General features: G+C 34.5%; 1 protein-coding gene across 2 annotated transcripts in view; it reads right to left on the reverse strand.

Moving 5' to 3' along the window:
• Positions 1–3,092: 3,092 nt before the first annotated feature.
• Positions 3,093–17,125, reverse strand: part of LOC125060224 (connectin-like) — a 123,154-nt gene continuing 109,121 nt past the window's right edge. For both annotated transcript variants that reach the window (XM_047665015.1, XM_047665016.1), the window contains exons 3-4: positions 5,909–6,966; positions 3,093–4,699 (exon numbers count right to left, since the gene is read on the reverse strand). In XM_047665015.1, the coding sequence (XP_047520971.1) occupies positions 4,275–4,699; positions 5,909–6,956 (1,473 nt within the window). In that variant the 5' untranslated portion in view covers positions 6,957–6,966 and the 3' untranslated portion in view covers positions 3,093–4,274. The remainder of the gene's footprint in view (positions 4,700–5,908; positions 6,967–17,125) is intronic.

The raw sequence follows: 17,125 nt of genomic DNA on the forward strand, positions 1-17,125 counted from the left end.
ATATTTATACACATACATGTAAATTTATTTTTATTGTATAGCATTTTTTATCAATTTATGCAATTATTTATTTATGCAGTATTTTTTTGTTAGGTTTTTATTTTCGTTACGGAATTTCTTGATTCGGTCGCCGCGCTCGAAGCCCGCGATAAAATCTATGCAAGAGCTTAAAAATACTCCTTTCTGGGGTTTGTTTTATTATATATTAGAATATATAATATATTCCATTTAGTAAATATTATTTAGGACTGAATTTGATCTTATGAAATACAAAATATACAATATTTATTCGCTTGCAAACAACTTACTTGACAAGTTGAGTTTCTTGCCAGATGTCATTTGTTCTACGCCCTTGAGTTGACGTGACATTTAATTTTTTTGACAGTCCATAAGTGTGTACAAAAATTGCGTAGGCGGGTAAATCATATATCATTCGATTTATTAGGAAAAAAATATATACCTTTTTTGTGAATTATTATTTATAATGCTTGTTTTTAATTCACTCAGTATACGACAAAATAAATAAGTATTACGGCCTATTGGGCTGCTGACAGACCACATAGTTGGTAATATATAATCTCCTTTTTCATAAAAAATATTTTAAATAGCTGAAATATTTCTTTGGAAAGAAACTTTAAAATAACAACTTAATTTAGGAAAACAAATATTAACGATACCTACTCCAATCCGTGTTGATCAAGAAATTATTATCTAGAATACAAATATAGACTAATAAGTCAAGACTACGCCACACGATTTTTTAGGTACTGACTAATATTTTCAAGCATAAAAGATTCTATAAGTAAATAATACAAGGGCTTGACGAAGAAGGGCAGAAAGTAAGATATTTTCACTGAAGTATTTCCGAACCAATTTGACTTAGGGTCCTTCACGAAAAGAGCGTACCGATTCTTAAAAGGCCACCATCGCACTCGCGAGCCCTCTGGCATTGAGAGTATCTATCGGCGGTATCACTTAACAACAGATGAGCCTCCTGTTTGCCCTCTTTTCTATGTAAAAAAATAATTAATCAATTAATTCACCATCCGAAACGGTACATTTCAGCTATGTTCATTGGAATTTTTTGTCCTTTTTATCGGCGAGTAGGTCATCCAGAACTTTTTGGTTGCCCTAAATTTGAAGCCAAAAACTACGAAAGGTTAATTAATGGTTGGCTAGACTTTATTACCACATTTCATGGATTCCAATTTATCCTAATAATTCGCAAATACCACAAGTTCCGGGTGACGGTACATTCCAGTGTCTCTATCACTAACACTTTATCTAATTTAATATGGACAATTTAAGGGCATAACTTTAATATTATTATTAGATTTTAACAAGTGTAATTTGATTAATAATAAGGAATTTCGAGGATGTCATATCGAGGATAAAAGATTGATGATTATTTTAATAACAAACATAATGATTATTGTATATTTCATTAACATAATTATTCGATATTTATATCGAAATAAATACAAATTTAAAATATACCTTTAGGCAAGACAAAAAAAAATCAGTGGCACTACCACCTCGTTAGGCTCGGGCCTCAGGTTTCTGAATCTGTTTCATGATCATTTTTCAATCTAATGGGCAAGTAGGTGATCAGCCTTCTGTGCATGACATACGCCGTCGACTGTTGGGTGTAAGGCAGGCGTTTCCTCACATAGAAAGAAAGTCCATTGCTGCACAGCCGGGGATCGAACCTACAACCTCAGGGTTGAGGGTCGCACGTTGAAGTAGGCCAACACTGCTCTACAAAAACGTATGTATAATCTATTCAGTTTCCGAGGGAATTATATAACTAATAAATATAAATTCATGTTACTACATTTAGCGATTTAATCTGGCATAAGTTGGGCCATTCATTCTCTATCAGCTTTATTTTATTGGCTAAGATCTCAGATAGCAAACGAATTAACTGTAAGTCTCTCTCACCCCAAGTATCTATAATCCTCAGCTTTAGATAAAATTTATTTACGTTAATTTTAATTAAACCATATCCCTTTAATTCTTACGCTATGTATATTAAAGTTAGAAAAGATTTGTATGTTGTGATAAAGAACATAAGAAACCAGTAGGGCTACAACTTTTTGGTCTAGGATGGCAACCGTTTGGCTTAGATTTTGTTGCTGTTAATATAATATCTTTTTCAGCAGTCTTCAGTGACTGACACGCGCCGTCGACTTTTTGTGTCAAGGCCGTTCACCATACGAGTGAGTGAAAAACTCCATATGTGCAAAGCCGGGGTTCAAATCTACATCCTTAGGGATGATGGTCCCACGTTGAAATCACTGGGAAAATACTACTCTTTTTTTATAAATATAAACTAACCTAAATTTAAAAAAAAACATATCTATACAAATAATGCAGAAGTAAAAGTCGTGTGTTTAATATTCTTAATTCTTTAGAACGCACCCAGGCTACCTGCGTCACCAAAGATCATTTTTTTCTAATGCCAGCTCTGCAATGCCAGCAGGAAAATCTATAAATATTATTTCCTAGATTAAGATTAAGTATGTGTTGCATCATAAACAACGCGCACGGTATCACAGATACTAACTGTTCATAAGTAGAATTCTTATTAAATAATCCTTTATGGTCTCTGCAGTAAGGCTATGGAATCACTTCCCGTCCCTATTCGCTTAGCTCCTTCTCTTTCTTCCTTTAAATGTCGACTTTACAAACATTACCTGTCCACATCATATCCTTAACTTTCGTACTAACTGATGTGAAACTGATCTAAATTTATCGTGATTCATGTGCACTTTTTCTTTTTCATGTCTCTTTTTTATTAAATATGGGCCTGATCACTGTTTACATAAGTTTTAATTGCTTTCTTTTGTTAACAATATGTCTTATGTATTATTACACTTCTTGCTTACCTTATCTAATTAAAAAAAAATCTCACAGTGGTTGCCTGGAAGAGATCGCTCGAAAGCGATAAGGCCGCCAGTTGCCCGCCTTTTAATTTAATTATGTCAATTATATTTCTGCAACGAAAATATTCATTTATTAAATGAATATGTTATAAAATGATAAAAGCTTGTTTAGAGTTTTAAGTTGACAAAGGTAAAATGAATCAACGCTTAAAAATTGTACACATTTATTTTATACAAAAAACGCTTTGTCAAAATCTTTTATACAACATAGTCAAACATTAAGTACGAAATGTTTTAAAAAGGTAACATCGATTGTTTAAGATAAAATTGAAACAGCGTAGCGTTTAACCGACTTCAAAAAAGGAAGGCATCAATTTGTTGGAGCTGTATGTTGTCTGTTTGTATGGTATTTGTTTCAATATATACTTTCCAGGTAGCCCAGAATAGATGGGGTCTTCAATCGAGGACATTTTTCAATACTGTCATTGCTACTTAAAATTTATAGTATTCAAGTAACGATGATAGTTACAAAAAAGTCAGACATAATATTAATTAACGTAAAAATGTGACGTAGTGTTTTTAAGTAGTTTTACTCAAGAAAAAATAAAATGTGATTTACTTGTGGTTTCATGGTGACAGAACTCCAGTTATTGTATAAAATGCACGATAATCCGAAGGAAGGAAAACGTTTTTGAAGTCGACTTAAAATCATTACAAGTACATGCATTAAGGGATTTATTAAAATTATGTAATTTATAAATTAATTAAAAGTATAAATCAAATTTTTACGTTTGACGATTCAAATAAATCTAGTCAGATTTATTTATTTAGATCTTATTTAATAATAATAAGCTCCCTTATGACACTAGCTTTACTAAAAGGCAAAAATAATAATATTAATAATAATCTCTTACAATATTTCAACACACTTCAGGCTATTTAAAGTACTTTATGTTTTTAAGTAATTTAAGTCGTAAATACCAATGATAGTGACACTTTTTTTTTAGTCTTCTATCGACGCGATGGAGACTGTAGGACATTAAGTCATAGTAATTCATATATCAATGAAAAATGGTCTGAAAAAACATTTACTTAACTTATAAATATTGACAAACGTTACAATAATTATTATATTATTTATATTCTATTTTTATGTACAATTATGTTTTCATGACCTACTTGAAAAATGTTAACTTCCAAATTAAACTTAATTAATTGCTAATTGAATTTCCGTTGAACCAAAATCTGGTTAATTTAAATATTTTTATATACAGTTTCACGACAAATATTTACATAAGATTACGCTAAAAGTCTATACCTCATACATAATGACGATCCTATGGTGTTTTTACTGAAGTTTTAGTAATATTCCAGTATGCAATAGACACTCTAAGTAAAAAAGAAAACAAAAGACGCGGCCCATAGCAACAGAGCTGAGAGCGAAACTCCACAGGCTGAATTCATTTCATGAAATCTGAAAGTTTTCATTTCATTTTGAATTGGTATAACGGGATCCACGATAAACGGCATTTCTGTTGTTTTAATAGTTTCTTTGCGACACGGTAATGTTTCAGTGGGAATTTTCAAAACGTTCCGTTTCACGCCCTTCTTTGAGATTTCGTCCGTCGTGTTTTGTTTCGCCGTGTCCTGGATGTAATTAATTTTATCGTCCATTTTGTTATACGCCGAGCTGACGATTGGTGGATCCATTTTGCAGGTCACGCCATCAAGGGAGTCTTTAGTGCTTTGACTTTTTGTCTCGTTTCGTAATGAATGCATCCATTTCAGCCTGCAGTCACAGACGAAGTTGTTCTCTGTAAGCAGAATTAAAAACTAATTAGAATCGTTGCATTGAAATAGCTTACAAAACTCTATTGAATTTATTTTGCATTCGAGTTTCACAAATACTGGCTTTATGAATTACTGAGCATTTATTTATAAACCTATAGTAAATAGGACCTAATTTAATTTTTTGTTTTTGAATTTAATTTAATAAATAATAATCTCTAAGCATTGAGTTGTATGAAATATGATCTAACTTCTCAAACAACATTATGGCCTCAATATTTCAACAAAGTTTTTCTGGCATTCTTTATCACGCAGAGATGACAAATGTTTAGAAGACAATGTTGAAAAGTTTAGCCGGCCTCGAGAGTCAAAAGATAACTTTGTTAACATTTATAACAATCCATGTTAAACGGTACGTAACGGGAATAATTTTTTGGGTCACAAACAAGCTTTGGAAATTGGATTTTTTATTAAATTATTACAATAATTAATTTTTTTATGTTGCAATTTATTATTGTTTCTGGTAAGGCAATCGAACTTCAGATATCTAATTAAAATTGCCTTCCTAATGTTATTCGTTCAATAAAATAGAAAAACAGACAGCTTACATCTTAATATATAAAAATTACGTGTCACGTTGTTTGTCCGCTATGGACTCCTAAACTACCGAACCGATATCAATCAAATTTGCACACAGATTGTAGTTTGATCCTACTTAAAAGATAGGATACCTAACATCTTAATTTATACCCGCAATATTATTTTATTGCAAATATTTGTTTATTATTTGATACAATTCTAACGGATGGCGCTGTGTTAAAAGTACCAACGTTTCACATAAGCTATCTAGTTTACTACTATGTAATATATCAAAAACCTGAGCCACGGCAACGCTTGGCCGGTATGCTAGTAAAACTGTATAAAGAGATGTACTAGTAATAATATTTTTTTTTTAATTTGTTCACTAATACGATTCGTGATTTAATTTTATTTACCTCAACGATTGCATAACAAATATAAATTATAATTGTACAATGGAACGTGAGAAATTGAGATTTTATTACTTAAACAGTTACAAAGATATCAATGAATTAAAATGCCCCGAAGGATCGTAAACGTACGAAAGTTCAAACTTTATTAAAGTTTAGCGGTATCTCAATTTCTTCTCGTTAAACATTCAAAATGTTATAGAAACTCATTACAGAATATGTGAGGTGGTGCTAAATATTCATTACCTTCAAGAAGCAAATTGCTATTTAGAGGTTTCAAATTATCCAATATGGGCTTTATATTGTCGAAAGTTAACGCGTGGAGCTCATTCGAACGCAGGTCGAGGGAACTAAGGCCCCGCACTCCTTCAAACAAGCCCGGGGGTATAGCGGCCAGTTTATTGTCGTCAAGGGACAACTTCCGCAGCTGGGACAGACCGTCGAACGCCCTCGCAGATATATACTTTATTTCATTCTTCCCCAAAAGTAACTCTTGTAAATTCCACAATTCGGCGAACGTGAATTCGGTCAAATTGTAAATACGATTCTTCCTCAGATCCAATTTCCGCAAGTTCGCCAATCCATCAAACGTGTGACGGTTTAGATGGAATATGCTGTTTTTATTCAGGTCCAATTCCAAGAGATTGAACGTGTGCTGGAATGCCCCGTTGCTAATCGTTGTTATATTGTTTTTCGTCAGAACCAGCTTTTGCAGCTTAGGGAGATCAATGAAAGAATCTTTTCCAATTTCGAGTATCGTGTTTTCCTCCAAATTGATAACTGTGATATTGGGTAAATGCGCAAATGCAAACGGTTGCAAGGTTTCGATTTGGTTCTGAGACAACGATACTTCTTTCAGGTTAGTTAGGTTTGCAAATGCGAGGGGGGCGATGTCAACTATGTTTCCATACTTTATGTTTATGGATCGAAGTTTCTGTAAGTACTGGAGAGCTTTGGTTGGCACGTAGCCTAACGCGCCGTCAACGCGGATGTTGAAAGACAAAGTTTGCAAAGTTGGTTGTGACGCGAAACTTTGCCAGATGAGGTCATCCCTGGGAATACCTCCATTGAATACCCAGCATTCGGCCTTTGTTGCGTTCCTTGGCTCTCTCGTGTTCTCGCAGTAGCAGTGAACTTTTGAGTCCCTATCAGTGATATCACAGATGTTCTTTTGAAATCCTCCCTTTTCTTTTGTTCGTCGTTTAGTGTTGTCCCTGGGTTGGACGGCCGACATTTCATTGGCTAAAGCCATTATGACAATTATATATAGGATTCCAATTATTCGCAGCTCCATTTTAATATATCTGGAACAAAGGAAAATATATTGGTTGAGCTAGCGTCAATAAATAATTTATATTGAAATCAAAATTCATTTGTATTAGTGCAGAATTAGTCAAATTAGCATCTGAATAATTATGAATTTGGATTGAAATACGTTATAATGTTGTATATTAATAGGTAAACTAGAATACATGAGATATAATCGTACTATACATGTATTAAATGCAATAATATATAAACTAAATTTCTTCCGATATATGTTACTTCCGCCAGCGCGGATTTCGAGTATTATGGCAATGGCATAAAAAAAGGGACTTAAATAACCTATCCACCAAACATAAACCACAGTCCATTCGGTAGGTTTTTAATTTATTGCTCTCTAACACAGAGACGCAACCCGGGGACTTTATTTTATAATACGTATTAATATATGATTTCAATGAACATATACTCTTTATATATTATTTATAGTAAGAATAATCAAAATGATTCAAACAGTTTAGTATGATTGTGGGAAACCTTGCATTCTATTGCGCAAGGTTTTAATTTTAAGTGACAGGATACCATCATATATCTGGCACTCCATTATTTTACTCCTTTCGGAGTGGATATATTTAAATCATTCCTTATAAAATTGCCAACTTTATTACACGCTTTATATTAGCTTCACCTGTATGTATGTATGTATGTATGTAACCGAACCCTTCGGACTCGATTTTGACCCACTTTTAACGGACAGATGTAATTCAAACTTTGCGCGCCTGTCAAAGATCGATGACAATGCAATAATCCGAAAAAAAAATAAAAAAAATTTAACTAAAAAATAAAATAAATATAGTTAAAAAAAACTAAAAAACAGGCTTTTAAAGAACATCAAACTATAAAGTGAAAAATAATTCCTAATTTAGGCTGAAAATGGTAATGAACAAAAAATACTGGTATTATTGTGAAAAAGCGTGGGGCGCTCTGTACCATATTTTTTTTCGTCTATCGAGCAACCCATTGATCTCTACTTAGTATTGAATACACAATTGATAGATATAACTATAATCCGGTCAAATTAGACTAAAAAATAGGGGTAAGGTTACAATAATTCGCACTTGGCTGAATATTGGTAGAATTGCTCAATATACATTATTATAAAGGAAATGTGAAAAGTCCTCATCGATCCGGCACGTGCAAAAAAATTTACTCCGGTTCAAAGATCACAAAAATGGGTTTTTCGCGATTTTCAGCAAAATGGTAAGTTTTATCATAAAATTAGTTTAGACAAAAATTGTAGATCAGATAATTATCTATAAAAAATGTCAAAATACTTTTTTCCTAAGAGCCACCGTTTTTGAGATATAACGATTCAAAAAGTTGAAAGAGTTGTAATCGTCATATTATGCACACGTTTCCACGCCACCTTTGAGGTAGTGTACTTAGCGCTTTTTTTTTAATGTGGTTTCCCCGGTAGGCCTATTCCACTGATCTTTTATGATTCTGTTTAATTTGAAACTATTGAATAACTGTAGATATTGACAATGGTTGAAAATGATGAAAGGGGTGTAAATTACAAAAAATAAGAAAATTTATCCGTCTGAATCTAAATCATCATTAACTTCTGCTTTCTCTTGAATTAAAAAATAGGTGACAATAAACACGTGTTTTTCACTCCAGAGCGATGTTGCTGAAGGTTACACTGGCGTAGATAATAAAGGACTGGGTTTTTTTTACCCGAAATTTTCATATTTTATATGTGTAAGTCACACTGACCGATAGAACGATATTATTGCTTGTATTACGGCTTCAGTGATGTATATACGTGGTGTACTTATACAATATACATATTATGACGATTACAACTCTTTCAACTTTTTAAATCGTGATATCTCAAAAACGGTGGATCTTGGGAAAAAAAGTATTTTGACATTTTTTATAGATAATTATCTGATCTACAATTTTTGTCTAAACTAATTTTATGATAAAACTTACCATTTTGCTGAAAATCGCGAAAAACCCATTTTTGTGATCTTTGACCCGGAGTAAATTTTTTTGCACGTTCCGGATCGATGAGGACTTTTCACATTTCCTTTATAATAGTGTATTGAGCAATCCTACCAATATTCAGCCAAGTGCGAATTATTGTAACCTTGGATGTCTAAATTGACCGGACTAACTATTATTATAAGGGTTTTGTTGCAACGCAATAAATAAACTATTATATTTGAATGTTTATTTTTATTTTTGCTTACTCTTCTAAACTGCGATTTCTTATATAAACCAGTTCAATGAGTCTCAGTACAGTTGTATTATAAAGCTAACTGGAACTTTCAATGCCCTCGGGGAGTATAAGATCTTGGTTTACAAAGAAATACGAAGCATTAACTACTAACAACGTACGAAGAACATTTATCTTAAAAATAGTTTATGTAAACCTCCTTTGTACAGATTTTTAGTACAGAAAAAAAATCTGATTTACTTTGTACAGAATCAGATTATAGAATGTGAGTCGACTAAAACGTCACCATATTCTCAAGCTAGAAAACCGGCAGTAGCTCGAGACAGAAGATGAGTAGATGCTTCCAATGAGAAGTCACTCCACATGACAGCACCACAGAACAAATTCGCTCATAGCCTTAGGGCTGATTGCGAATACCCGCAGAAAAAAAAGAAGAAAGAAAAAGTTAAGGTTTTTTTAGGAGACTAAGGTAAGTGACAAACATTCTTATTTAACACTTTTTAATTCAAAATAATTTCAGCCAACATTGGTTGATGACTTCACTTCTATATGTTCGGTGTTACTATGTTGTTTACATAGTCATCAGTTTTGTTTATGTTTTTCCTACGCATCAAAATTATTAAGATTATTTTACTTTTCCCATCAAAAATGTATAAGTATAAAAACATTTAAAAACATAACTGAGTTCAAAATACATTAAGGAATATTTAATCAAGTTTTTTATTTTAATTACTTCTATATTCGTTTTATTAAAAGTATCCAAAACCGTCCAAATAAATAAAAATAAAAATAAAAACTACTGTTTCCCTATCTAACCAATTTGTTCGCTCTGATAAAAATAGACAAAGAATGGTGTGCCGGTGTAACTGTGCCCATATTTTTATTTTCACTTAGACTAAGTTTTTATAATGGGTTAATTAAGATTTTATAAGACAAATTTATTCGCGTTTAAAATTATCCTCTTTTACATCGGTAAAAAAGCTCTCTTTAATATGCATACAGTGTATCGTAAAATTATGTGTGGTCATACAGATAAGCTTTGATATGCCTGTGCGTTTCTAAATTTGAATTTCAAAGCGCTTTCGGAATTGGGTTACGGGTTCTGCTACTGACCAGCCTAAACAATAAGGCCTATTGAATTCGTTGAATATTGATTTCAACGTATATTCATGCTCAGGTGATAAAACCCTAAGCCTAAGGATCTTACATATTTCGTACCTACAACACTACGTTTGCTGCTTTTACTTTGCCCTATGCAAAGAGATTTTTGAAGTTATACTTATTTAGGCGCGTTAGGAAATGATAAGAGTAATTTTTACGATGCGCGCGCACACCGTCACAAAAAACCGACACCCTCAAGTTAGCATAGTCAACATTTTAAAATAAATGTCCATTTCTTAAATTATATAGAAATAATTTTTGTGATATTTAAATAAACTTTATTTAACTAGATAATGCGTTATGATAAAACTTTCAATGTATTAAATACCTTTTTTCTATTGTTAGTGTCGTTTTTTCTACAAACGTAGAATTAGGCGAAAGATACTATTTTTATCTTGTTACGCCAAATAAGTATAACTTCTAACGCGTGTACATAAGTATATACACATGGTTTTTTTTTATACTAATTACTGCGCTATGAATATAGTTTTCCACTAGTTAATTAAGCAAAGTACTAGTTATAATTGTAATGACCCAGTGCCGCTACAAAAGATCCTGGACTCAAGTTCGCAATCGCTCTTCGTTAAAAACTGTAGTAGTGGAAACGCTCAGTTGTGTAACAACGGACGTCGAGGTGATACGGATTGTATTTTGTATTCTGACTTAATGATGAACCTCAGCTTTAGGTTTTAATCCGAAGAGCCCTTCTGAATACTCTCCATAGTAAATGCTGTAGAAGAATCCCTCTCCGAGCGGCTTGATCCTTTGGCGTTGCGTAGAGATGTGGGGTCACTCTGCATCTTCTACCGCATTTGCCATGGAGAATGATCAGATTATTACCTGCAGCTGAGTTTCGTCATCGGACGTCGAGGCAGGGTACGAAATTCCACCCGTATCTCCTCGGCGTCCGCCGTTCCACAACTGAGCGTTTTTCAAGTGATGGTGCGCGGCAAAAACTTTGCCGCGCATCATCAATCGTCAATCTTGTGGAAACAGCTGCCCACTGAAGTATTTCCGAACCAATTCTACTGAGGGTCCTTCAAGAAAAGAGCGTACCAATTGCTGAAAGGCCGGCAACGCACTCGCGAGCCCTCTGGCCTTGAGTGTCCTTGGGCGGTGGTACCACTTAACATCAGGTGAGCCTCATGCCCGTTTGCCCTCTGTTCTTTAAAAAAAAAAGAAGATACGGAGAAACCCCACATCTCTACGGAACGCCAAGGGCCAAGCCGCTTGGAAAGTGACCGACCGCTCTTCGTCGAATACGGTTAGGCAGAAGGAGTTAGTATTGCTGCACACTAAGCTTGTAGGAGGCTAGTCTAGGCTTTATGTCTTAGACCCAAAAAGACGGTGTGTGCACAGAAGGTTAGAAAAAAATATAATACAGAAATCTGCCGCCAAGATGCTGGTTTTTTATATACCATTTATATTAAAGTTTTTAAATTATAAAGCTATTGAAGGAAAAATATGCTCGAAAGCGGGTCACAAAAGTTTATCCATTCTACAAAAGATTTCACGTAATAAATCTCAGTGCTATCAACCATTCGTCTTTTGAAGGTAAAAAGATTAACCAGGTATGTCCGGTTTCTGTATCCAGAATGCTAGTCGTAATTGATTTAACTAGCTATCAAATGTGATTTTTATAGATACTATAAAAAATCAGTAGAAATTTTAAGATCTGGTTTTTTATAGAAACATAATAACAATTACGTCTTGGTAGAGATGATGGGTGGAAGGACCTGAGGCATATAACATAGTAGTAACGTAGGCGTTTTCATCTCCGTTCTAGATTAATACTCACATTTAGGAAATTCACGTATTAAATTTAAATATCTAATATGCTAGACTGACATTTACAAGTATTTGTAAACTTAAACCATTTCTCGACAATTTATCTTGTTATTAGACATAGACATAATATTTATTGCTAACAAAAACACACACACACAATAAACACACAAAATAAAAATAATGAAAGAAAAAAATATTATGAGAGATATCAAAAAAAAAATGTTTTTTTCCCTTTTCCCATTCGGTTCGTTTCAAGTGTGTAATGCGTGTGTGGTTGTAATTGGCCCTGGCTCAGCATTATGCTGAGGAGCAGAATGTTCCACAGCGCTGGTCATTCTGCCAGAGGCCACAGCAGCTAGTTTGCGCCTCAGTCGCAAAAAGAAAGAATAGGAATGTAAAAACTTAGTAGAAAAAATAAATATTAGTAAATGTTAGCAGTGTAAGCAATGAAGACTTGTGTAAAGGTGTATAGTAAAATAATAATAATAAAAGCCCTTTATTCACTGACATTTTTAACTTACATGCTATTCTTATTTAACAGTAGCATTCATAAATCTAATTTACATAGCGAAAATAATAATTTATTAGCAACAACTTTGGTCAGGTTGTCTGTTGACATAGGCCTCCCCTAATAAAGGTGTATAGTAAATAAAATTAAATAAAAAGTTAGAAATGAGAATAATTGTTTAAGTAGATATTTATCTAATTTTTTTTTTGGGCTGATGAAAAACTAGATTTCGTGGGATTTTTGTTGAAGATGTATCTTATAGCTGCGACTAAAATTTGACTTTAATTGAAGACTCTTCAGCTTCATCAAGCTTAAGACTAGATTATATTTTTATACTTTGGTTTTATGCACTAAAGTTTGTACGCTATGTAAGTAAGTGAGTAAACAAAAATTGCATCCTTAATTATCTTGGACAATGACAATAATACGTAATCATTAATTAAAAGTATAGATTGTTGCTCATTAAAAGACAAAAGGTTGTATTCAAAACACATGACAAGCTATTGTTAATTCTTTATAATTGTTTCTTTGTTTCGGTGTATTGCTAACCTTAGGCAACTTGTGGCTTTTTGATTTTTATAGAAAATATTCTTCCTTCGTATAATTTGATACCTTTGATAATATCTCTCTCTCTGTGTGATAAATATATACATTTTAATATGTTACTATTACTAGTTACATCTTTCCCCGTTCTATTCATAAAAATATGTTTACACAACAATATCGCTCCTATACAAAGAAGACCCTATTTCTTAAGTATGGCATCCTATCTGAAAAAGAATTGGAAGAAACAATTAGAGAAATGGGTGGCATGCACAATCCTAAGACTCAACATTTTAATATTTATGGACGTAAATGTAACCTCATTAGAGGAAGTAAAAGGATATTACGTGTTCGAAAATAATTTTCACTCGTATATTAAAAGCTTGGTCATAAAAAAAAATCAATATCAAAGCATTTGAGCCTATCCTTCAAGAAATTTTTTACTAACGGATTTTCAACTCCAAGGAGATTGGTAAAATAGATGCGCATAGAACAATTTTGGCTACTTCTAGTCCAGTTTTGTTTAAAATTATGTCAGATATAAACAAATACAGATATACTAAACACACCTGAATCATCTGCTAATTTAATGAATTTAAAAGGGTACATATATTTAAAATGATACCAGGTAGGACTTTAAAATAATTTCTCTCATTAACGATAGTCTATAGTAATAGTAATTTCATAGTACTATTATTAAATGTAATTTATTAAGGTAAAACAATGATATCACTGTCAGCTAACGTTCGTTATGTCACAGAGCTCACAAATTAACAACGTCAAAGTATAATCAGTTTATAACGTGCCAAATTAACCACTACCCAAACTCTATAGTCTCTGGTCGTTCTTACCTGTATAGGGGACACGCATAGAAGAACTTTCAGCTTTTATAAAATGACGAAGATCTGGCCTAAGCAAAGAGCCCTGGGCTCTTAGGATATTATGTTCTATATGATTTGCCAATATTACTAGATCTACAATTTAACGACTATTTGATAGTCTATAGTAATAGTAATTTTATTCAATCAAAAAATCAAAATCAAAATACGTTTAATCAATTTAGATGCTTCTTAGAGCATGCTTATGAATGTCAACAACGTTTACAAAATTCACGAAAGAGCAGGACTACGCCATCCGTTCGCAAAACTACCAGGAGGCCTTGTTCTGAGAAGAACGGGCAAGAAACTCAGCAAGTTTGTATTGTCATTATTATTTATGTAGGACAAATGGCGTAAGTGTCAGCTGCCATTGTCATTTTAATTTAATAACATCAAAGTCGTATTAGTTTAAAACCGTTAACATAAGTGGATTATTTGGTTTGTCAATGTATCCAGATCTATTAATTATCAACTGTCCACTGGTCGATAATATTAGGTCCTTACATATGAAATTGGCGTTATACGTTTTGTCCACTTTGACCTCAAATATCTCCTCTTTGGTTAAGAATTTCAAATTAAAATTTGTACAGCTATTTACTCATGTATTTGTGATTCGATGACCGTCATTCATTTGTTTTTTTCTTCTGTTTTTTCTGTTTGCGTCACTCATTTTACAAAATGGAAAACTTAAAGTATCGCATTATTTACGAGTACGAGTTCCGCCGTGGCACTAGTGCTGCGGAAACGACTCGAAGGGTGAATGATGTGTATGGCGGTCATGTTGCAAAAGAAAACACAGTTCGTTTTTGGTTCCAACGTTTTCGTTCTGGAAATTTCGACCTGCAGAACAAGCCCCGTGGACGGCCTGAGACCCAAGTTGATAATGAACTATTGAAGGCTATTGTGGAAGCGGATCCATCGCAAACCACGTCCGAGTTAGCTGCAGACTGCGGTGTTAGTCATAAAACTGTTTTAATTCACTTGAAGCAAATTGGGAAGATTAAAAAGCTTGAAAGATGGGTACCTCACGAATTGACTGAAGCAAACCGGCAAAAGCGCGTCGACTGCTGCGTTACATTACTGAACCGGCACAATAATGAAGGTATTTTAAACCGAATCATTACCTGTGATGAAAAATGGATTCTTTACGATAATCGGAAGCGCTCAGCACAATGGTTGGATCCTGGCCAGCCAGCCAAATCCTGCCCCAAGCGAAAATTAACCCCAAAAAAGTTACTTGTAAGCGTTTGGTGGACTAGTGCCGGTATTGTTCATTGCAGTTTTCTCAAATCTGGCCAGACTATTACGGCTGATGTCTATTGTCAGCAATTGCAAACCATGATGGAAAAGCTAGCGGCTAAACAACCTAAGCTGGTAAATCGCTCCACGCCACTGCTACTTCACGACAACGCTAGACCACACACTGCACAACAGACGGCTACCAAATTAGAAGAGCTTGAATTGGAATGTCTAAGACATCCTCCGTACTCCCCGGACCTTGCTCCAACAGATTACCATTTTTTTTTCGAAATTTGGACAACTTCTTGCAAGGGAAAAAATTTAACTCCGATGGGGCAGTCCAAATCGCCTTCACAGATTTTATTGATTCCCGTCCGACTGTTTTTTTTAGTAAAGGGATCAATGAACTACCTATGAGATGGCAAAAGGGCATAGAAAACAATGGTTCATACTTTGATTAATTAAATATATTATATTTAAAAATATTCGACTTTTTGTTCCTCCCATACAAAACGCCAATTTCATATGTAAGGACCTAATAATAATGACATAGCTATTATTTTTATTATGATTAAAGAAATTTGTCATAACTTCAAACCCTTGAAACTTAAAGCCAATCAATATTCAAGCAATATTTGATATTCGTTCCTATGATTGTTTACCTCTGTAGTCGATTCTTAACAAGCTCAAGAAATTCGCGGAACAAGTACAAGAAAGGTCACGAATCTTGTTTATTACAAATTCGGGTTGTTATAAATACAGGTTAGTTGATCAGTCCTAAGATCGATTGAGCTGTCGAAACAGCAGCCTTTAATTACCTATAAATAAATAAATTGACTCGAATGTGGAGTTTAAACGGTTGTTCCCAACAAACTAATTTTTAACGTCAGCAATTTTTTTTTTTTTTTTTTATAGAACGGGGGGCAAACGGGCAGGAGGCTCACCTGATGTTAAGTGATACCGCCGCCCATGGACACTCTCAATGCCAGAGGGCTCGCGAGTGCGTTGCCGGCCTTTTAAGAATAGGTACGCTCTTTTCTTGAAGGACCCTAAGTCGAATTGGTTCGGAAATACTTCAGTGGGCAGCTGGTTCCACATAGTGGTTGTGCGCGGCAAAAACTGCCTTGAAAAACGCTCAGTTGTGGAACGGCGGACGTCGAGGTGATACGGGTGGAATTTCGTATTCTGTCTCGACGTCCGATGATGAAATTCAGCTGCAGGTATTAATCCGAACAACTCCTCTGAACACTCTCCATGGTAAATGCGGTAGAAGATGCAGAGTGACCCCACATCTCTACGCAACGCCAAAGGATCAAGCCGCTCGGAGAGGGATTGGTCGTCGACAATTCGAACCGCTCTGCGTTGTATACGGTCAAGTGGAAGGAGCTGGTACTGGGGAGCCCCCGCCCAGAGGTGAGAGCAGTACTCCATGTGGGGCCGAATTTGCGCTTTATATAGTTGCATGCGGTGGCCCGGAGTGAAGTACCGCCTCGCCTTGCTGAGCACACCAAGCTTTTTGGAGGCTAATTTAGCCTTTCCCTCCAAGTGACCGCGAAACTGAACGTCGTTCGATATGTCAACGCCAAGTATTCCAATGCTGGCTGTGGCTTTAAGAAGAGTGTTTTCGAAAAGAGGAGTAGCGACAAAGGGTGTTTTTTTAGCGGAAAACGCGCAAACTTGTGTCTTCTTGGGGTTAAATTGGACTAGGTTTTGTCTGCCCCAGTCTGAGACTCCACGTAGTAGAGTTTCGACTTCAGACACAAGTTTGTTCCGGTACTCATCAACAACTGCCCGAGAAATACCTGCCCGGCCAGTGTAAAGAATATCCCCAGTGCTGTCAT

This window comes from Pieris napi, chromosome 21 (genome assembly GCF_905475465.1).
Source record: "Pieris napi chromosome 21, ilPieNapi1.2, whole genome shotgun sequence".
In the NCBI taxonomy this organism is placed as follows: domain Eukaryota; kingdom Metazoa; phylum Arthropoda; class Insecta; order Lepidoptera; family Pieridae; genus Pieris; species Pieris napi.